This window comes from Coloeus monedula (genome assembly GCF_965178545.1).
Source record: "Coloeus monedula genome assembly, chromosome: W".
Taxonomy (NCBI): Eukaryota; Metazoa; Chordata; class Aves; order Passeriformes; family Corvidae; genus Coloeus; species Coloeus monedula.
In genome coordinates, this window is record NC_138821.1 from 11308026 (window position 1) to 11330905 (window position 22880).

At 46.9% G+C, this 22880-nt stretch overlaps 1 protein-coding gene across 1 annotated transcript in view; it reads right to left on the reverse strand.

Moving 5' to 3' along the window:
- The window catches only part of LOC309584573 (CBP80/20-dependent translation initiation factor-like), a gene marked incomplete at its 3' end in the record, with an annotated part of 567823 nt that overhangs the window by 459693 nt on the left and 85250 nt on the right, over positions 1-22880 (reverse strand). The window contains exon 4 of the mRNA XM_082300660.1: positions 22146-22268. Coding sequence (XP_082156786.1) covers positions 22146-22268 — 123 coding nt within the window. The remainder of the gene's footprint in view (positions 1-22145; positions 22269-22880) is intronic.

Below are 22880 nucleotides of genomic sequence, written 5' to 3' on the forward strand. Positions count from 1 at the left end.
GATAGATATGCTAATTAGTAAGACCTATAATGTTATACCAGATCTTTTGGGGTGTGCATTGCGGTGTGCATTTTGGTACATTTAACCTGGATGTGTGCACCGAAGGATCCTTAAAATAAATAGCAAGGTAAAATCCCTTTTTCCCTTCTAACCGTGTTTGACTCTTGATTTTAAGACCAGGAAAAGGCATCAGTTGCTGGCGACCATGAAGGGACCCTAAAGACCTTGAAACTCACAGTCTTGGGTTGGAAAATATCTTGCTTTGCCCCTCTCTTTGCTGGCAAATTACAGAGGGGCCGGAGCGATGATCCAAGACTGTGACCAGGACTTTAGGACCCAGCACAGCAAGGCAGAAGCACAGAAAGGAAGGTGAGTTAAAAAGGGGACTGATATTGTGCTAACACTAGTGAAGGAGATCTCCGAAGGAGGTGGAAAGGTTGGGGGCAAAGAAGCCCACAAAAGGGGAAAGTGTTGGGGTGGCTCAGCCTGCTCTCGGGCTGAAACCATCAAATGTCAGTCACCAGAAGAGATCACTGAGATCTAGGTTACCTCCCCCTGGGTGGCTCCCAATCCTAAATTACCTCCCTCTGTTCCAGAAAGTTCTCCCATTCTTAGTTATTAATTAGTTCCCTGTTATGACTCCTGCCTCCCTGTTTTCCCCATTTGTTCTGAAAAATTGTATCCTCCCCTCTGCTTGTACCCCATTGGTTGTTTTCTCTTTCCCTGCCTTGCTCCACCCCCCCATAAAGGGGCGAGCCCGCTTTTTCTCAAGGCTTCTCTGGTCCCTGTGAATCAGGGGGATGGGAAGCAGGAGAATTAGTTTGTTAGGAACAATGCATCCAGCTTGGTCAGCATACCAGGGCAGGAAGAAAAGATAAAAGACCACTGATAAGGGCAGAGGGAGTCTCAGACAGACATGCTGCGCTCAACCCAAAACTAGCTCAAACCAGTCTCAAAGCTTAAACCCAGGCCAGGGGTACAAAAGAGCATGCGTAGGGAAGAAAGGTGAAAAGTTCAGGATGAGGAAGACTCCTGACTTCATCAAAAAGACCCTCGGAAGACCCCTACCAAAGCCACCAAACCACACTGCACAAGCGCAACGGGGATGTAAATGACTTTTGGGTTCATTATAATGCGAAGCGAGGCTGGGCGGGGCTAGGTGATGAATATGTATAAGCGTGTTGTGAAACTTAATGAATATGGAACTTGTAACCCGATAAATACCGAGCTGAATGCAGCTGTCGGCAGGCATGGCTTTGGAGGAGTGATCCCCCATGCGTCCCAGCTGGAAATAAACATACCTACTTTACTACTTCTTTAGTAGTGGAGTTCTGTCCGCTCTTCATTTGGCGAGCCAGGCAGGAGAACCTCTGTCCGGCTGCAGGATCGGCTGAGGAGCGGACATCCTAGGCGCGCCCCAGGGCTTTCCTGGAGGATCTCCGCCCCTCGGCTCGCTCACTGCGGCGGACAGACAACGACCTGGAACTGCGTATAAATGGTATGTTTTGCATTTAGGTTGCCTGTAAGTCGTATGCGTGGCCAGGGCTGCTGGTAAGCCGCGAGGAGACGTCCCGCGTTCAGCGCAGTCCCTGTGAGGGTAAAGGTGGGGCTTGCAAGCAATCGGCTACCAGAGCCAGCAAGGGGGAATCGCTGACCGATAGAGCGGCCGCTAGCGATCCTGGGAGCGGATCGGGTGATTCCAAGGGGGGGTCCCACCGGAACTTGTTACCGTGTCGGAAAATAAAAGCGGGACCCTGAAACTGTTACAAGCGAGTGTTGCGAACATTTTTGCTACTAGTAGCTGGTTTGAATGTTGTTGTGTTGCTTATATGTCTATGTAGATATTGGTTGTTGACAGACTGCTTTTATGTGTGTAGATGTGTATTAGGTCGCCTATTTGTTTGTAAATCGGGAGCGTGCGTGTTGCCGTGTGTCGTTTGAGAGTGTGATACTGAGACATTTGTTTGGGGGAGTGCTTGCTTGTTGAATTTAGAATCGTGGCTGGGAGAACCTCTGCAGAAGGATTAGTGGCAGAGAATTTAGAGTTTGAAAGAGTACGTGGAATAACTTGTTTTTGTGGATGTGTCAGAACCTTTTATTCAACGGGAGGATGGCAAGTCGCATGGGTATTAATACAGTGTAAAGTTTGTACGAGGAGGTGATACTGCCCTTCTGCCAGACGGCAGAGCCTGTGTTCTCAGTGCTATTAAGCTGATTTTGAGCCTGAGATTTTAAAGGTTATGTGTGGGAAGTCGCATTTGGTACCTGAGATTTAGGAATTTCGGGAAGAAATTGGGAAAGAACTGAGAGAGAGTGTGGAAAAAGGGGATTTCAAGCAGCAGCAAGGCAGGCTTGGCAGAAGGCACAAGAGAATTTATAAAGAGTAACTTATACACTATACAGGTGACCCGGAGGGGGTGGCACAGTATGGGAACCAGACAAAGTAAAGAAATCCCCAGAGCAAGCCCGCTGGGCTGTATTCTGGTACATTGGAAGGAGATAGTAGGAGCTGGAGGCACAGAAAATAAAAGAACCCTTATAAAATATTGTACCCAGTGGTGGCCACTATATAAATTAGAAAATGAAGCCAAATGGCCATCTAATGGAACTTTAGATTATAATACCTTGCTTCAGTTAATGCTGTTTCTGAGGCAGGAAGGTAAATGGGAAGAAGTTTCCTACGCTGACGCATTTTTTTCTCTCCGAAAACACCCTGAATGGCAGAGAGATTGTGGAATCAAACCCCCCAGTGATCCTATGGTGTTAGCTCTGGAAAAAGAAAATAATAAGGGCCGAAGAAGAATTAAACGATGCTGTTCGTCATGCAGTATAGGTCAAAGATGCACAAGGTCAGACAAAGTCTATCAAGCAGCAGCTCAGGGACAAGATGATGATGAATTAACCGATTTGCTTAAGCCTCCCCTTAGGAGACAGGAAGAGGATGCGGACTCGGAAGGAACACCAATGCCAACCTCCTCTCCCCCGGGCAGTCCTGTCTCGTCCCGAACCAGGAAACAGGTACTGATGGCACCTCTGAGAGAGGCAGTGGCACCTGATGGGGATACAATGTTAATTAGAGTACCTTTCTCTACTGCTGACCTAGATGCATAGTATAACGTTGCCAAAAATTACCGAAGTGATCCAGCAGGCACTGCTGAGCGCTTGCGACTTATAATTAAACAGCATAATCCAGATTGGGCTGATATACAATTATTATTGGGTGGACTAACAGAGACAGAAAGACAGCTAGTTTTGAAAACAGCTTGAGACTTGGCAGAGGACTATTATAAAACACAACAATTAGGTGTAAAAGATTACTTCCCACTCCAGGAACCACACTGGAACCCGAATAGAACAGCTGAATTAAAGAAACTAAAAGGTTATCAAGAATGGATAGCAAAAGGGGTGGAAAGAGCTATTCCCAAGACCCTAAACTGGTCAGCTTTGTACGCAATAAGACAGGGTCCTTCCGAGTCACCATCCGAATTCCTGGATCGTCTGAGGGATGCAATGCGCCGTAACACATCGCTGGATCCTGAGACCGAGGTAAGGGTACAACAGCTAGTATCTTTGTTTCTAGGACAATCCACAGGAGATATCAGACGTAAATTGCAGAAACTTCAGGGGCCAGAAGGGAGGAACCTGGAAACTCTATTGGATGCAGCTTGGAGGGTATTCAGTAATCAAGAAGAAGGTTACAAGCAAGGGATGAAGAAATTAGTAGCAGTAGTAAAAGAAGGGAATAGAGAAAAGCTTAGACAAGGACCCCCCTGACGAGGACCTCCCAGACAAGGCCCACCCCGGCTAGGTAGAGACCAATGCGCAATTTATGGGAGGTTTGGTCATTAGAAAAACGAGTGCCCAGAAAGAAGACAAGAAGACCACCAGAACAAGGGAAACCGAGGAAGGGGGAGGGTGGCTGCACACGTGAAAGAAGATTGAAGAGGGACCGGGGGATTCCACCCTAGCAGATCCACTGGTTATAATGAAGCTAGGGGACAAGGAAAAAGAAATAGAATTTTTGGTGGATACAGGGGCAACATATTCAGTTTTAAATAAAGCCTTAATGCCTGTGGGGGATGACTATATTGTGGTACATGGAGCAACTGGCCAATCTGAAAAAGCTTATTTTTTTAAACCATTAAAATATAAAATTGGGAAACAATGGGGTATTCACAAGTTTTTATATTTACCCAATTCTCCAAAGGCTCTCTTGGGAAGAGATTTATTAGAACAATTACAAGCAACCATTATTTTTAGGAATGGAGAAGTTATTCTGGAGGTAAACGACCAACAGTATGTAGAAATACTGAGCCTAATATTAACAACCAAAGACCCTGTAGAGGAAATCAGGGAAGAGATAATGGAGCAAGTGTTCCCAGGAATCTGGGCCACAGATGTACCTGGAAGAGCCAAAAATGCAACCCCAATACAGATCAAACTCAAAGAAGGGAGACAACCAGTTAGAATTAAACAGTACCCCCTTAAAAGGGAAGACAGGGAAGGAATTGGCCCGATAATTAAAAAATTCTTGCAGTTGGGATTACTAAAAGAGTGCCAGTCTGATTTCAATACTCCTATCTTGCCTGTCCGTAAACCTGATGGGTCTTACCGGGTGGTACAGGATTTACGGGCTGTTAACAAGATAACTGAGGACCTCTATCCTGTGGTGGCAAACCCTTACACTCTGTTAACATGCTTAACACCAGAGCTAACTTGGTTTACCGTTTTAGATCTAAAAGATGCCTTCTTTTGCCTCCCTCTCCATGAAGCTAGCCAGAAAATTTTTGCATTCGAATGGGAAAGCCCTAAGAGTGGGCGCAAAACCCAGCTCACATGGACACTGTTGCCTCAGGGATTTAAGAACAGCCCCACCCTGTTTGGAGAACAGCTCGAAAAGGACATAGAGTCCTAGGAAGCCCCACCAGGAGAAGGGAAGCTATTGCAGTACGTGAATGATCTCCTAATAGCTACCCGAACAGAGGAAGCTTGCACAGCCTGGACAGTAAGCCTTTTAAACTTCCTGGGACTCCAAGGGTACAGGGTATCCAAGAAAAAGGCTCAGGTGGTGAAACAAAAAGTGATCTATCTGGGCTATGAAGTCAGTGCTGGGCAACGAACTTTGGGGCAAGATCGCAAAGAAGCGATATGCCAAACCCCGAAACCCCAGACAGTGAAAGAGTTACGGACTTTTCTGGGGATGACAGGGTGGTGCAGACTGTGGATTTACAATTATGGGCTGCTCGTGAAACCACTATATGAACTCATTACAAAGGAAAGCAGAGATCTCCAGTGGACAAAGGAGGCCACACGGGCCTTCAGCCAGCTGAAGAATGCCCTCATGTCAGCTCCAGCTCTAGGACTTCCAGACCTGAGTAAGCCATTTTTTCTATTTTCCCATGAGAAGCAAGGGATTGCCCTGGGAATACTAGCACAGGACCTGGGCCCATACCGATGGGCAGTTGCCTATTTCTCTAAGCAGCTAGATGCAGCAGCCAAAGGATGGCCTGGGTGCCTCAGAGCTGTTGCAGCAGTCGTGCTAAACATCCAGGAAGCACACAAATTCACCTTGGGCCAGAGAATGACTGTGCTGGTGTCCCACACGGTGTCCGCAGTGCTGGAAGTGAAAGGTGGGCACTGGCTCTCCCCACAACGGTTCCTGAAATATCAAGCCATCATGGTAGAACAAGATGATGTAGAAATAGTGGTAACTAACATTGTCAACCCAGCTTCCTTTCTCAGCGGAAATCAAGGGGAACCGGTACGCCATGATTGCCTGGAGACTATCGAAGCTACCTACTCCAGCCGCCCGGATCTAAAGGATACCCCTTTAGACAACACAGAGACCTGGTTTACTGATGGGAGCAGCTACGTCATCAGTGAAAAGCGGCATGCTGGGTATGCAGTTACCACCTGCCGCGAGGTGATAGAATCTGGACCCCTGCCAACAAACACCTCTGCACAGAAGGCTGAAATAATCGCCCTAACCCGTGCCTTAGAGATGGCAAAAGGAAAGAAAATAAACATCTATACAGACTCAAGGTATGCCTTTGGAGTTGTGCATGCACACGGGGCCATTTGGAAAGAAAGAGGACTGTTAAATTCGCATGGAAAGAACATCAAACATGCACAAGAAATAATGCAGCTGTTAGAAGCAGTCCAGCTACCTGAGAAGGTAGCAATCATGCACATAAGGGCGCATCAAAAGGTGAGCTCAGAATTGGAAAAAGGAAATAAACTGGCGGACAGAGAGGCAAAAGAGGCAGCAAAAGGTGAGGTAACACTAACTGGAGCCTTGATCCCAGATGGACAACTTTCCCTAGAGGGTAAGCCAACATATAATAAAAAAGACAGGAAATTGATTAAAGATGAAAGGGGAACATTTAACCAAGAGGGATGGGCTATCAATGCAGAAGGAAAAGTAGTTATTCCCTCTCATTTGCTATGGGCCGTAGTTAGAGAGGAACACCAGAAAACACACTGGGGAACAAATGCCTTATATAACTACTTAATTGGGAAAATTATTGCTAGAAATTTATACGAAACTGTTGTGCAAGTAACTCGACAGTGCAACCTTTGCCTCCAGACTAACCCCAGAAACACCCCCAAACCAAAAATGGGCCAGATTGGGAGAGGTCATGGGCCTGGACAGCAGTGGCAAATTGATTTCACAGAACTTCCAAGAAAAGGGGGGTATCGATATTTATTAGTGCTAACAGATACTTTTTCAGGATGGCCAAAAGCTTTTCCTACCAGGACCGCTAAGGCTCGAGAAGTAACCAAGGTGTTACTACAAGAAATAATACCGTGCTTCGGAGTTCCAGCCACAATGTCCTCAGATAGGGGACCACATTTTATTTCAAGGCTGGTACAACAAACCAGCCGACATTTAGGCATAGACTGGGAACTCCACACTCCATACCATCCCCAGTCAAGTGGCCAAGTAGAAAAAATGAATCATTTAATTAAACAGCAAATTGTGAGATTAGGGCAAGAAGCTAACCTACCCTGGCCCCAATCTCTTCCACTTGCGTTGTTACGAATTCGGACCAAGCCCAGAATTAAGGAAAAGTTAAGTCCCTTTGAAATACTCTATGAGAGACCATATGGGGTACAGAAAGGCATATCTACCCAAATAGGGGAAGAGACGCTAACCACCTACATGATTGCCTTAGATAAACAGCTTAGAGAAATTGGAAAACATGTGGCTGGAACCCGAAGTCGAGGTTTGGACGGTCCTGTACATGACATTCAGCCTGGACATTATGTATATGTTAAGTCTCTTACAGAAAAGACTCTGGAACCACAGTGGGAAGGACCATTCCAGGTGCTCCTCACCACTTACACCGCGATTAAGATCAGAGAACAGAGTGCCTGGATTCACGATACCCAAATAAAGAAGGCTCCAGAGGCCCCTTGGAAAGTGACCCCTGGGGATGATGAACTGAAATTGAAGTTCACCCGAACAAAATGAAAATGTCAGGGTGGCACGCAAGTATAACCCAGAAAATTGTTTTTCTCACAGTTATAATTGCAACCTTCAGCTGGGAAGTTATTCATAGGAGAGAGGACATATGGTCCCAAGCCTTTATGCAGGTTACTGGACTCATGGGGAGATATTCTGATATAAAAGATTTAAACCTGTTGACTGTAGTCATGCACGGAAACCAAGTGTATACAAAGCAAGAATGGAAAAAACAAAGAACTTGGCAGCTCCAAGGGACTGTAGGAGAAAAAATCAAGATAGGATGCCGAATGGTTAATGGGACTACTCATAGAAAAGCAACCCAAATCAGTGTCTCAACTACTCCTACAGACAAACACCGTGAGATCTGTAGTTATTCAAGTGAAGCATATTGTTGGTATAATTTTACATTGGTACAGACTGTGGAAGTGGTTTGTCTTTGGGGCCAAGACAGCAATGGACTCTCATTCAAATTCCAGATAAATGCCATGGCTAGGCCTACTACCCACTCTGACAATCAGATCCAAACCCAGGTCACATTACTTAAGTCTGAGCCAAAAGTTTATGAGATTGGCCCTTATGTAGTGAGGAACACAGGCCAGCAATTACTGCTGTTTAATCCAGAATGGTCTCTTAAGCGTGTAGAACTACTAATGCAAATTAACATTTCTGAAATCCAACCAGCCTGCTCCCCTTTAATTCAAACATCCCTTGAAGGATGGACAGCCTGGCTGCAGAAGCAAACATCCCTCAAAGGCAGAATGCGGAGAGACCTGACTGGCATGCTGGGAACAGGACTGAGAGTCATAAATGGGATTGATTCAGAGATACTGATGAACAAACTGGCCACAGCGACCAGTGATCTGACCAAATTAAAACAGCCCCTACAATCCTCCCTCTTAGCATTAGGAAACAGCCAGTGGCAAGTCTCAAAAATACTCCCAGACCTAGCAAAACTCAGCAACCTGGACCACGAACTGATATTAAACACACTTGGCACAGCTCAAGACAACGTCTTATTAGCCCTTAGCTGCATACAAGCTCAATTATGGATGCAGTCCACAGCTTCCTTAATCATAAGAGAAAGTAATGAAGGTGTATTTCCTATTGAAATCTGAGAGGCTGTTTGGAATAATGCTACTAAATTAGAAAGAAAGCTCCAATCCTGGTGGACCTTGGTAAATTTCACCTATGACCCAATGACTAACATAGCTACTGCCTTCGTGCTTACGATACGGAATGCCACAGTTTATGTAATTCATCCTATTGTTGCATTGGGACTAAACCATAAAGGGACAGTTTTTTACCCCTCTGAACATAGAGTATGGGCTCAGATGGTAGGAAAAAAATGGCAAACAGTGAATTTAGAATCTTGCATCACACAGGAACAACAAGGATTTATCTGTGAAAGTAATACACTTGATGCCAGAGACATATGTCTTGATGCAGAACAAGGCATTTGTCACTTTGAGATCCACCCAGACACTTCACCAAAAACTGTACTTGTATATATTGGTCAAGGCTGTGTATGCTTAAGAACTATCTGCACTTCTATGATAATAGATGACAATGTTATTAATGTAACTGCCATGAATCACTCTAATTTTTGTATTTGTAATTTTGCCAAAATTGTTGGGTATGACTTTTCGTATTTAGCACCAGTTGTGTCTCATCAATTAATAAGGTCTAACTACACCATTTACCATAAATTGCTACCCACACCTATTGGGATGGACCTAACATTAGTAAAGCAATTAGTGAAACATCAGGACCTAATAGAGATTTTGAGAGAAATCCAAAGAAATGGAGAAAAGACCTTAATCACCGTCCATTATGACACACAAGAAATCAGCAGAATCTTGCAAAGAGTAAAATAAGACGCAAGCCATAACTGGTGGGACTCGCTTTTCGGGTGGTCACCTACCGCAACAGGCATCCTAAATACGTTATGTCACCCCATCATTGTCTTACTAACCTTGGTTAGTGTCTGCCTCGTGCTGTCTATCACGTTACTAATTTGGAACTATAGAGCACTCAAAAGGTTATCAGTTCTAACTACTTTGTCAAACGCACACGGAAAAACATTAAGGGATGCCTACCAAAAAATTCATTAGAAAAAGAATTTAAGTATTAGTAAAAGAATTTACTAACTTTTTAGAAAAGGGGGGACTGAATCAGGGGGATGGGAAGCAGGAGAATTAGTTTGTTAGGAACAATGTATCCAGCTTGGTCAGCATACCAGGGCAGGAAGAAAAGATAAGAGACCACTGATAAGGGCAGAGGGAGTCTCAGACAGACATGCTGCGCTCAACCCAAAACTAGCTCAAACCAGTCTCAAAGCTTAAACCCAGGCCAGGGGTACAAAAGAGCATGCGTAGGGAAGAAAGGTGAAAAGTTCAGGATGAGGAAGACTCCTTACTTCATCAAAAAGACCCTCGGAAGACCCCTACCAAAGCCACCAAACCACACTGCGCAAGCGCAACGCGGATGTAAATGACTTTTGGGTTCATTATAATACGAAGCGAGGCTGGGCGGGGCTAGGTGATGAATATGTATAGGCGTGTGTAAGAGACGGTCCGAAAATCCCTCATCTGCCTCACGATCATCGCCGAAGACAGAGACTGAACACAGGAGTCCTGGCCTGGCTGAGGTGGGATGTCTGCCAAGTGTTGCCTACGGGTGTGCCCACTGGGAACTGGTACTCATTCCTGAGGAAAATTAGTGCAGGTCACAATGGACTGCGCCGTTCTTGCTGCCCAGGTGGGAAGGACTGCGCTGAAGCGGAAAGGAATGACCTGTCCTGTACACCTCTCCGGTACACCTGTCTTGTACGTCTGTCCTGTACCTGCTTCCCAAAGCAACGGACCCCATAACAATGGCTGTAGATTTCCCAACCTCTTGGCCAGTTGCCCCTCGCTTCTGAAAGGGACTATAAAGGGACCTGCTAAAATAACCAAGTGGAGATCTCCCCACGGAAAGAAGACGAATCTATTGGCGGAAGACCACGAGGACTTCGTCTCATCCGTTGGTAGCTATTGCCCCTCTTTTTCCCCCTCTCTACTTTGTTTCTCTCTCTCTCTCTCTTACTCTCTTCTATTGCATTACTGTGTTGTGGGCACTTAATAAAGGTGCACTGTTTTGATTAAAACTGAAATCTCTTGTGTCCTTTTACACTCTGAGATCGATAAACGAACCATCATGACCCTCGCTTGTATTAGAGGATCGTGACAGCGTGTTGTGAAACTTAATGAATATGGAACTTGTAACCCGATAAATACCGAGCTGAATGCAGCTGTCGGCACGCATGGCTTTGGAGGAGTGATCCCCCGTGTGTCCCAGCTGGAAATAAACATACCTACTTTACTACTTCTTTGGTAGTGGAGTTCTGTCCGCTCTTCACCTGGACCCTCCTGCAAATAAACCGGTTGGAACCCACACCAGAAGCCCCTCCCGCCTTCTTTGCCTCCGGGCTAACGCAAGCCTAATCCATTGGCCTCCCGATGTGCTTCCTCTGAGGAGGAGCCAGCGCACGCACCCATCCCACGCCGATTCCACTGAGCCGTCCAGCGAGGATGTTGTGGAGGCTAACGCTGCATCCACTCTGCCCGAGGGCACGCCCAGGCTTGTGATAACAAGCCCCTGGTTGCGTTAGATTGGCGCCCCGAACAGGGACGACACACACGTGCGTTCCTGCATCGTCCTCGCTGCCAGGGGGCTGCGAGTGTCAGCGATTCGGAGCCGCCGACGCCTCTCGCGGCAGCGCGCTCTGTTTTAAAAGCCGCGCTCCGAGAGGAGGTTGCCAACTCCAGCCAGGAGAGCAGCCTGACTCAGAGGTCCCCACCGTGCCTTTTTATTTCCAGGACCGGACGCCTGTGTCTTCTTTTTGTTTGTGTAAGTATTCTTTTGATTCCCGGCCCTTGGGAAATTACTTTTAGTTTCTCCTTTTTGCCGGTGGTGGGTGAAGTTGAGGCTGAGGTTAAGATGGGAGCTAAGCTTTCTCAGCCTCAGTGGGAGGTTTATCTCCAAGTTGGGGAGTCCCTGAAGAATTGTGGGTTAAAGTTATCAAAGGGGTTTTTGAAAAGGTTTGTTAAGTGGCTGTTCTTTTATTTTCCCCAGATGTCCCCTGTTAATTTGAAGTCAGCCACGTTTTGGCAATTTGTGGGGGACAAAATATTAGAATTAAACCAAAGGGGAGATCCCTCTGGAGAGAGGTTTCTCTACATGGCCTGGGCTTTGAGAGATATACACAAACCTAATCCGAAAATAAAAGAAAAGCCCTGAGTTCTCCCCAGTTCTTCCCAAGTCCCTCCTTCCCCCCCTCGCGTCCCTCATCCCACTACCCCGTCACTGAGAAGACCGGGAGGTGTAAAATGCCCAGAGGCACAGGGCTGCCACCTTCTCCCTGACTTGCCTCGATCCTCTTAGCCACCCCGCCGCAGTAGCCCTGGCCAGGCTGTTTCGGCTTCTACCCAAACCCGCTCTCCTATGCCCTCTTCCCCGGTTGTTCTCCCAAAAAGCGGTTCCCAGTTTTATTGCCCGGAAAATGACGGTGAAGGCTTTTCTTCGTCCACTGTTTTGTCCCCTTTCCCTGCTGTTCCTGCACTCCCCCAAAATGGAGGAGACCACATGGCACAGCCTGCCTTTTTTCCTTCTTCTTCCCAAAATCCTCTTCTCCCCCCTCCTCCTCACCCTTTCCTGGCCCCGCCCCCTCCTAACGTGACGTCTGTGAGTTCCTCCTTCACGTCGGGTCCCGCCCCCTGCGTCGGGAGTCCCTGCCTTTCCTGTGGCCACTCCTCTTTGTCCTCAGCCCTCGCCTACAGGGAGGAGCCTTCTGGTTCCCACGCCTCGTCTTCCGGTTCCCACGCTGTGGAAACCGGAACCGACGCCATCTTGAGCCCAGAACCGGGAGCCTCCTCCGGTCCCTTCGCCGCTCCGGTTACTTATAACCGAGCTGGCGGCAATCCCACCTAGAAACCCTTTGACCCTGCTGGGCTCAAAGAACTTTGTAAGGCCCAGAAGGAGTTTGGGAGGGAGAGTCCCTATTTCCGGAACCTCCTGCGGGCCACCCTCACTAATACAGTGTTGGTCCCAGCAGACCTCCAAAGCATTTTTACTTGCTTGCTTTCCCCAGCCGAATTCCAGTTGTGGAATGACAGGTGGAGAAAGCAACTAAGAGAGGTCTTCCCAATCCTGTTGCAAGACCCTAATAACGCAGGGGTTTCCATGGACCACCTTATCGGTGAGGGGTTGCTTGCCAAGCCACAAGACCAGGCCCGAAACACCCCAGAGCCAGTCTTAAATGCTGTTAAACATGCGGCGGAACAAGCATTTTTAATGATGCCCCCTAAATCAGCGCCGCTACTAAATTTTACTGAAATTCATCAACTTCCAAATGAGCCATTTATTGACTTTATTGACAAATTAAAATTAGTGGTGGAGAAGCAAGTGGAAGATACAAGAATTAGAGAAAGCATAATCACTCAAATAGCAAAAGCTAATGCAAATGAACCTTGTAAGAGAGTGATTATGACCCTTCCACTTGATCCTCCACCAACGTTAAAGCAGATGATTCAGCACTGCACAACCTTAGTTCCAATTGGCCAATCAAACTTAAAAACGAGGGGGAATGTGGTAGGAGCTGCGGGTGCCGTTGAGGCACCGGCACCTCAGGACAAGAGGATGACAAACAGAACCTGGACCTGTCACAGATGTGGCAAGCCAGGACACATGGCCCGGAACTGCAGAGCTCCAGCCCCGATTAGTCAAAGTTCTCAAGCTGTTTCCCCAGGGCAAGTAGCATCGCCCACTCCCATGGAGGTACAGCCGGGAAACTGAGGACCCAGTGCGGATCTGCGGCCCCGCGTGATGACATAAATAAAGGAGCCGCAACCAGAAAAACTGTGACTGCAGCCACTGCAACCACGATGGACTCCATCACACCTCAACGGGTCCTCGTGAGCTGCAAAGGACTGAAAGACTGCTGCTTGTTTATAATAGGAGACACCACGCGTACACCACCAGAGATCTCAATAACACCAGAGATCGTCCAAGTAGGATCACAAGGACTCTTTACCATTAACATACAGTGTATTAACCTGCCTTTCTTTCTTGCAGCTGGCCAGGTTCTCGCCCAGGCCATCCTCATGCCCAGAAGTTCACCAGATAACTACAACCCATCTGTCTTCTGGGCTGAGGTGGTAGGGGAGGATAAGCCGATGCTAAGCTGCAAGATTTCATGCCAGGGCTCGGACATCAGCCTAGCAGGGATGATGGACACGGGAGCAGATGTGACGGTCATGGCCTTCAACACCTGGCCGTCACATTGGGGGTTGCAACCAGCAGAAGGTATTGTTACGGGTGTGGGAGGATCTGTGGCTTCCCAAAGAAGCAGGGCTCTTGTCCAGATTGAGGGTCCAGAGGGGCGGATTGCAACAGTCCGTCCATTTGTTATTGACTCTGGGTTTACATTGTGGGGCAGGGATCTCATGTCTCAGTGGGGAGCCCGGGTTGAGATCCCATCTCAACCCCAGGATTTTTAGTAGGGGCCACTGCGGACCGCCCCACCCAGAAATTGAATTGGCTCACCGATAAAAGGGTCTGGGTGGATCAGTGGCCTTTAAAAACACACCAATTGAGAGCGCTCACTGCACTCGTGGAGGAGCAGCTGGGGAAGGGGAACATTGAGCCTTCCAACAGAGCTTGGAACTCCCCAGTCTTTGTGATCCAGAAGCCGGGCACAGACAAGTGGAGACTCCTTCACGACCTGTGGAAAATTAACGAGGTCATTGAGGACATGGGACCCCTGCAGCCCAGAATGCCATCACCCTCTATGCTCCCTAGGCAGTGGAAGCTAGCAGTCATAGATATCAAAGACTGCTTCTTCCATATCTCCCTGCATCTGGATGACGCGCCCCGATTTGCCTTCTCGGTGCCTTCCCTCAACCGAGAGGCTCCCATGCAGTGCTAGCAGTGGCGAGTTCTGCCGCAAGGCATGAAAAACTCACCCACCATCCGCCAGTGGTATGTCGCTCGCATTCTGTCCCCTGTCCAGATAAAGGCAGTTAGACCTGTGATCCTACACTACATGGACGATGTTTTGGTGTGTGTGCCCACGCAGCAGTACCTGGACTGGACTCTGGGGGAGGTGATCAGGGCTTTAGAGGCAGATGGATTTGAAATCCATCCCGATAAGGTCCAGAAGACCTCACCTTTTAAATATTTAGGTCTCAAAATAGAGGAGCAGACGGTGGTGCCCCAACCGTTAAAGATCAATGATAACCCCAAGACTCTGCAGGAACTCCATCAACTGTGCGGGTCCATCAACTGGGTGAGGCAGCTCCTGGGACTGACGACTGAGGACCTTGCCCCTCTGTTCAACCTGCTTTGTGGGAACGAGGATCTCAAATCCCCAAGGCAGTTGACAGAAGAGGCAAGAAACTCCCTCATCAAAGTCCAGGAGGCGCTGTCATCTCGCCAAGCCCATCGTTATGCCCCAGGTCTGCCCTTTCAATTTATAGTATTGGGGAAAATGCCATACCTCCATGGGCTGGTTTTCCAGTGGGACAAGGTGCTGAGGGATCCCCTTCTGATTATTGAGTGGGCTTTTCTCTTGCACCAGACGTCCAAAAGTATTACCACACCACAGGAGCTCATTGCTCAGTTGGTGATAAAGACTAGGTCTCACCTCCGTACCCTTGCAGGGTGTGATTTCACATGTGTTTACCTGCCACTAACAACCAATGCACTGGACCATCTCCTTCAAAACAACAATCATCTCCAATTTGCCTTTGATAGTTATTCGGGACAAATATCGGCTCACAACCCGAAACACAAATTGTTCAATTCGGCCTTTAAATTAATTCCAAAAGAAATTCAGAGTCGTGAGCCCCTCAATGCCCTGACGATCTTTACGGATGGTTCTGGGGCATCTCACAAGTCTGTCATCGCTTGGAGGGATCCTTGCACTCAGAAGTGGGAGTCTGATGTGCAGGTGGTCGAAGGATCACCGCAGGTTGCAGAGCTTGCCGCAGTGGTCAGAGCATTTGAGCGGTTCAACGAACCTTTTAATTTGGTAACAGATTCCGCATATGTAGCAGGAGTGGTGTCCAGAGCAGAAAGAGCATCGCTCAGAGAGGTGGCAAATCCAAAAATCTATAAATTGCTTTCGAAGCTAATCCAAATTGTCTCCCACCGAAAGCAACCCTTTTACGTAATGCATGTGAGGTCACACACTGATCTGCCAGGATTTATTGCCGAAGGGAACAGGAGAGCAGATGCCCTAGCTATGCCCATCGAGTTAGCGAATCTACCTTACAGATTCCAGCAAGCCCAGCTGAGCCATGCAATGTTCCATCAAAATGCTCCAGCTCTTGTCTGAATGTTCCACCTCACTAAAGAACAGGCGAAAGCCATTGTGGCAACATGCCCCAACTGCCAGAAACATCAGCTTCCATCACTAGGTCAGGGGGTTAACCCCTGAGGCCTAGGCAGTTGTGAGGTATGGCAAACAGATGTCACCCACTTCCCCCAATTTGGCCACCAGAAATATATTCATGTTTCTGTGGATACTTTTTCTGGTGCAACCTTTGCCTCAGCTCACCGTGGGGAGAGGGCCAAAGATGTCATCAACCACCTAGTCCAGGCCTTCGCTGTGTTGGGGACACCAAATAAATTAAAAACTGACAATGGCCCTGCATACACCTCTGCAGAGTTAAACAGATTCGTGAGTGAGTGGGGTGTGGATCACATCACTGGCATCCCTCACTCGCCCACAGGCCAAGCCATCGTAGAGAGGAAACATCAGACACTAAAAGGACTGCTAGAACAACCAAAGGGTGGCAGTGAGATCGCTGGCCCCATCATAAGACTGTCCAAAGCATTGTTCACGTTGAACTTTTTAAACTGTTCCTATGAGGAACCTGATCCTCCCATCTCGAGACACTTCACAAACTCTGCCAAACATAAACTGACTGAGAGACCTGAGGTCCTAATAAAAGAGCCTGATACTTTACAGATACGTGGCCCATACCCCCTAGTGACCCAGGGTAGAGGCTACGGGTGTGTTTCCACCCCAGAGGGTCCAAGATGGATCCCTGGAAAGTGGATCAAACCCTTTTTAACAAAGACATCAAAACCAAAGCAGCCTGAAAACGCAGTAGCAGCTGCCTGGAAAAGGAGGAGAAACAAGACCTCCTGAATAAACAAGAAATTCTCCTCCCAGGCTGCAAAGACAAACATTCCCTTTCCCACCTTCTCTAATGTGTTTCCCTCCCCTAAGTGGCCCTTTGCTTTGAAAGAGGGGGAGTCCAAGGGAGCCATTGTTATTTAAGTTAATTGTATTTGTATTAATTTTATTTGTTACACTGTCCCTAAAGTTATCTCCCATAACTGCATGATGACATCCTACATGCTGCTGTCCCACCTGCTGCTGCAGCTCCTCCTGTACACCGGGAGCTCCAGTGGCCGGATTCCTTCAATTATCAAAGACATTGTATGGGGTTTCTTTATGGAGTTGTTAATTTTATTAGCCCTTCCCATTTTTAAGTATTTGGTTTTGAAATCCCTTAAGCCTTTCCCCTCATTTCAATGTAATAAAGAAGGGGGAGATGTTGGGGGGTGGCTCAGCCTGCTCTCGGGCTGAAACCATCAAATGTCAGTCACCAGAAGAGATCACTGAGGTCTAGGTTACCTCCCCCTGGGTGGCTCCCAATCCTAAATTACCTCCCCCTGTTCCAGAAAGTTCTCCCTTTCTTAGTTATTAATTGGTTCCCTGTTATGACTTCTGCCTCCCTGTTTTCCCCATTTGTTCTGAAAAATTGTATCCTCCCCTCTGCTTGTACCCCATTGGTTGTTTTCTCTTTCCCTGCCTTGCTCCACCCCCCCATAAAGGGGCGAGCCCGCTTTTTCTTGAGGCTGCTCTTCACCTGGACCCTCCTGCAAATAAACCTGTTGGAACTCACACCAGAAGCCCCTCCCGCCTTCTTTGCCTCCGGGCTAACGCGAGCCTAATCCATCGTCCGCCTGACATGCTTCCTCTGAGGAGGAGCCAGCGCACGCACCCATCTCACGCCAATTCCACTGAGCTGTCCAGCGAGGACGTTGTGGAGGCTAACACTGCGTCCCCTCTGCCCGAGGGCACGCCGGGGCTTGTGATAACAAGCCCCCAGTTGCGTTAGGAGAGCCTAAACCTTTCCCCTGCAAACTGTGGAAAAGAGGGGACGCCCTCCGTCAAATCCACAAGAGCCCAGAGGCTGCACTCCATGCAGCAGCAGGAGTGGCTCAGAGGTTTGAGAGGTTGGCTGGTTGGTTGATTGGTTGGGACATCAGGAGGCTGTGGGTTCAAATCTTGAGACCAGATTTTCGGGCACATGCGTTTACTGTTTGCTAAAACTAGTTGCTTTTTAGTATTTTAAAGTGCTGCAGTTTGTGTATTAAGCTAGATAAACTGCCTGGGAAATTGGAATTCCGAGGCCAGATTGCAGGCTGAATTCTGGAGTTAAAAGCTTCCCTCTGGCAGAGTTTTCCTGTCTGTGAGCAAACATGGGTGGTGTTTTTTCAGATGAAAACAAGAAAATCCCTCCTAACAGCCCATTAGAGTTGATAATAAAACACTGGAAATGGCTGACAGGGTGGAGAATTACCCTGGACACCTGCAAATTGATCAGACTGTCCACACAAGTTTGGCTGACTTTAAAATTAAGTCAAGGAAGTTGGCCTCACTTTGGTATCTTGGAAAATAACATCATTACTGACCTGATGGTAGAACTGAGATCATTACGTAGATTTGATGAACTAAGATATGCAGAACTTTTTACTATGCATCTGAACAGGGAAGAAGCATATATGGCAATAAGGACTGGAAAGTTATGCCCGTGAACAAAGACCAGGCTTGTGCCATTGGGGCTGTGGTCCCAAATATAACAATATTTGACCATCTTGAAAAACCAAATGAGAGGAGTAAAAGATCTCTTAATCCCGTCATTAAACGTCCCACACTTTTCCATAGCATAATCAGAGCCCTCGTACCCGCTTACGAAGTGGTTGAACTGGAGAGAGGAATTGTAAACATCTCAGCCGTCATTGAATGTATTGAGCAGCATACTGCAGATGCAATTTCAGCCTTACAGGAGGAAGTTGACAGTCTGTCCCGTGCAGTTATGCAAAACAGGATAGCTCTCAATTTCATACTTGCTGCACAAGGAGGTGTATGTGCTATTGTCAATACCACCTGTTGTTCTTATGTGGACCAAAGTGAGAGAATTAAGAAAGATTTAGATAAAATTTGGAAGAGAACTCAAATTCTACATGAAGTAGCTTCTAGAAATAACACCTTAAATTTTGATCATATTTTTGATACCCTCACCTCATGGTTACCAAACTGGGCCTGAATAACAGAGTTGTTCCTCTCACATATTTTCACCCCTCTCTTCTCTGGCCACATTTACTTCTGCGCAAAAATATTTTTCCCCTTCCTAAATATGTTGTCACAGAGGCATTACTACCATCACTGACTGGCTTGGCCTTGGCCAGCAGTGTGTGCATCTTGGAGCCAGCTGGCATTGGCTCTGTTGGACATAGGGGAAGCTTCTATCAGCTTTTCAAAGAAGCCACACCTGTAGCCCTCCCACTACTAAAACCTTTCCACACAAACCCAATACACCCAGCAATTAGGGGAAATGGCAACTATAGTTCAGGTGGTGCAGGAGGTCAGATGGTTGCAAGCTTCTAGGCAGCGGTTGGATGGTCTCACCCAAACCTGCTCCTTGTAGACAATGTCCCTATGACCTCTGGAGACACTCCAAGAATTAGCCAGACTCCAAGAAGATGGCACCAGGGCCAAAAAATAACACACCTTGTCATTAAGTTGTGTGTCACTATGATAATTTCAAGATGTCCTTTTGGTCTTTGATGACCTGTCTTTATAACAGGTTTCTCTCTTGACTCACAAGGTAGGGAGTGTGTCTGCTGCCCTGCACTGCAGAGTGTTTACTAAAATGCTCACAGCACGATACCAAGACTTAATAACAAGACTCTAAAAAAGTCAATTCTCAAGTTCAGTGACAAAAAAACTCCCAACAAACTGCAAGTTTTCAGAAAACAAAGTGAGTTGCTGTCAGTCTCCCCAGGACTGGAATTATAACCTGTTCCAGTTTGGTCAAATTTAGAGATATATCCTCTAAGAGAAGGCACAACCACCCCTCCCCCCACCAGGTTTGGGAAAAATAAATTTTCCTCGAAGGAAAGTGAAAGAGATAATAACTATTTCTTTAACAAACACACGGGAAAAGGAAAATAATGCTAAATAATAAAATCTCTTGCTGTGAAGAAAAAACCTGGGAAAGTGTTAGAGTCCTCCCTTTGGTTTCCTCAGAGCTGGGGCTTGGCCCAGGGCCAGGCCCTCTGTGCTCGGTGGAAAGTCCTCCCGATGTGCTCTGATATTGAAGCAATCCACAGAAAAAGGGAAAAAATCCGAAATTCCAGGGAAGGAAAAAAAGTCCAACTCTCAGTCTCTCTCCGGAGAAAAAGAAACTTAAAAACTGGCTGAAAGCTGGCTGGAAAAAAAAGTCGCTATCTCTGTGTGACCTTGAACAAGCTGCAAACTGCTTTGAAAAAGTTTTGCTCAGTTTTTCCTTCCTCCTCTCAGGCTCAGTTTAAAGGCATAGAAAGGCACAAGAATTAATTTCTGGGCATAGGGCAGCGATATGGGATACACATCATAAAGTCACCCCAAGACATAACCATATGCAGTTTTAACATGAAGCTCCCAATAACCCAAGCCTCACCTTTAGATAAAAATTTTCCCTGTGATGCCTTTTTCTGGTCTTAAAATCAAGAGTCATACATGATTAGAAGGGGAAAATGGATTTTACCTTGGTATTTATTTTAAGGATCCTTAGGTGCACATGTCCAGGTCAAATATACCGAAATGCACCCCACCAAAAATGCCCACCCAAAAGATCTGGTATAACATTATAGGTTTTTACTAATTAGCATATCTACCAAAAATTCCCCAATGAGAGGCTTGAGTGAGCCCCCCTCCCCAAGGAGCCTTCCCCTGCATGGTTCTATCTTAGTTTACAGAATGTGTTCTGGAGAGGACCTTGGAGTCTGGGGCACACTGATCCCTAGCTACGAAGCTTCTAAAATGTTTAGTCTCTCAGCTTGACAAACAAGTTCAAGAATGTAGGCAAAAAAGCACTAAGAATACAGAAGTTGTAAAAAAGGTATAACAGGGGTATAAAAGAAAAGGCAAAAAATCTTCATGGCATCACCTGCAAAGGAGCTAGTACAACTGAAAATTAATTAAGTCACTGGGAATGATGATTGAGATGCACACTAACAAGAATGACATCAGTACTCAGAGAGGTCAGCGGGCTGGTAAAGCAGATCCTACACACAGAATGTTTTAAATGCACATTAATAACATCTGTCTTCCAGCCCCTGTGAGCACACGTCACCTCCATCCACCACTGCCCAACCCCTGTAGCTGAGGAGGGATGGACCACACTACCAACCACATGGACTGACTGTTTACCCATGCATGCAACTTCAGCAAATTCCCCACAAAGTCTGTATTTGCATGCATGCAGCAACTTTTCAAAGCCTAGCTCAGCATCCCCCTCTTGACATTCCTTATTATCATCCTCCAGCAAAGCATTACAAATACAAAATAATGCTCTCAGTAGGCAGGACGTGCAGGGCTACAGAGTAGCGAAGGCTCGAAGCAATGGCAGGGGCAGGTGAAGAAGGGGCAGTCAATAACTAACTCATGTAAGCACAAGTTAACTATTGAGAGACAGCAAATGTTAGTTCAGACAGCAGATGTTAATTACAAAATCTAAGAAGCCGAATTCACCCTTATCTTGTCAAGATAGAGGGGACAAGGATTATCTCAGAGACTGCTGAATCATTCCTCAAAGGACTACGCATGCCCAGGGAGAAAGGTGAAAAGTGCACTGTGAGGATGACTACTGGCCTTCATCAGAAAGACCCCCGAGGAAGAAGAGGAGCCTTCCTCAGTGCGACCACCAGGACATACAGCGCATGCATGGCCCGTATGCTAATGATATTAATGACTTCCGAGAAATAATTTGTATAACCACACCTGTCCCAAGGAATGTGATGAATATTCATAATTTAACCCTTAATACTGTGTTGTAGGGAGCACCGGTGTGTGTGTTTGGAGGAGCGATCCCCACACTTCCGGTGCACCGAATAAAGCAAATACCCACTTCTCTGACTCTGTCTCTGAAGTGTCTCCTGGCCCGGTTGCGGCGCGATTCACAGGGCTTGGGAACCCTGGGGTTTCTCCGGTAGAAGGAAGGCAGCCGAAAAAGTAGAAGCCTGCCGTGCTGACGAATTCCTTCCAGCCTCTCTCCCTGTCCAAATGCCGAGAATTAACTGCCCACAAGCCCAGGTGAAAAAGTGTAGCCGGTTGGACTCCTTCAGTGGCCAGGTCTTTTGTTTCTCCCAAGCACCCAGCAATTTGTCTCCCCGGCAACATATATGGGGAAAATTCCTCAAGAGAAAAAAGAAAACAGAAGGGGAACTCCCAAAACCCCAACAGACATGCACTCACACCCTATGTGTGACGCACACACACAAAACAAGTTTTTAGGAGTATACCTCCAATAAACAGCAAGCAAAGAACACCACTTCAGTATGTTGCTAACAGGTATACCTTGTTTGATTGCCTGAACTGGCTGCTTCTCTCATGGCTGCCAGACCTGGATCCAGACCCATGACTGGAGCCTGACCCCAGACAGGATCCTGAGCTCCCACTGCTACTGTGATCCCACTCTTCTGGAAACAACTAACAGCTCACTTTAGTCAAGGGCAACAACATCCCACACCAGCAAAACCCACCAACCTGGTGAGCCAGGAGAGCTTCAGCTCCCAGATCACACGTGCAAGCACTTACAAAACCATGTCTGTGCCTAATGCCCTGATTTCAGGATTTTCTCAAGAGTCCTTTAACACGTTCTATTTACACTTTTCAAAGGGATGACATTGTGTGAGGCTTCAGTGAAGATAAGATTTGGCTCTAGTGCTATAGTATATGCATGGGGAAAATAATACTTACCTCCTCTATCTTCATGAGGATTAATTGTGCATATTCAGCAAGCCCACATCCTCTAAAAACTGCTTAAGGGCATTTACATAATGCCCTTAACAACATTCTTTAACTTTTGGTCAGCCCCGAATTGGTCAGGCAGTTAGATTAGATGATCACTGTAGGTCCCTTCCAACCACAATATTCTATTCTGTTCTCTTCTATCCTGTCCTATCCTATCCTACATCATTAATTCCTCTCCCAAGACCAAATCAACTTCTCAGTCAGTTTTTCCCTCTGCTTAGCCCGCTGTTGGAGTCCAACTATTAACATACCTGAAAACACTTGGAGTTCACGAGGAGA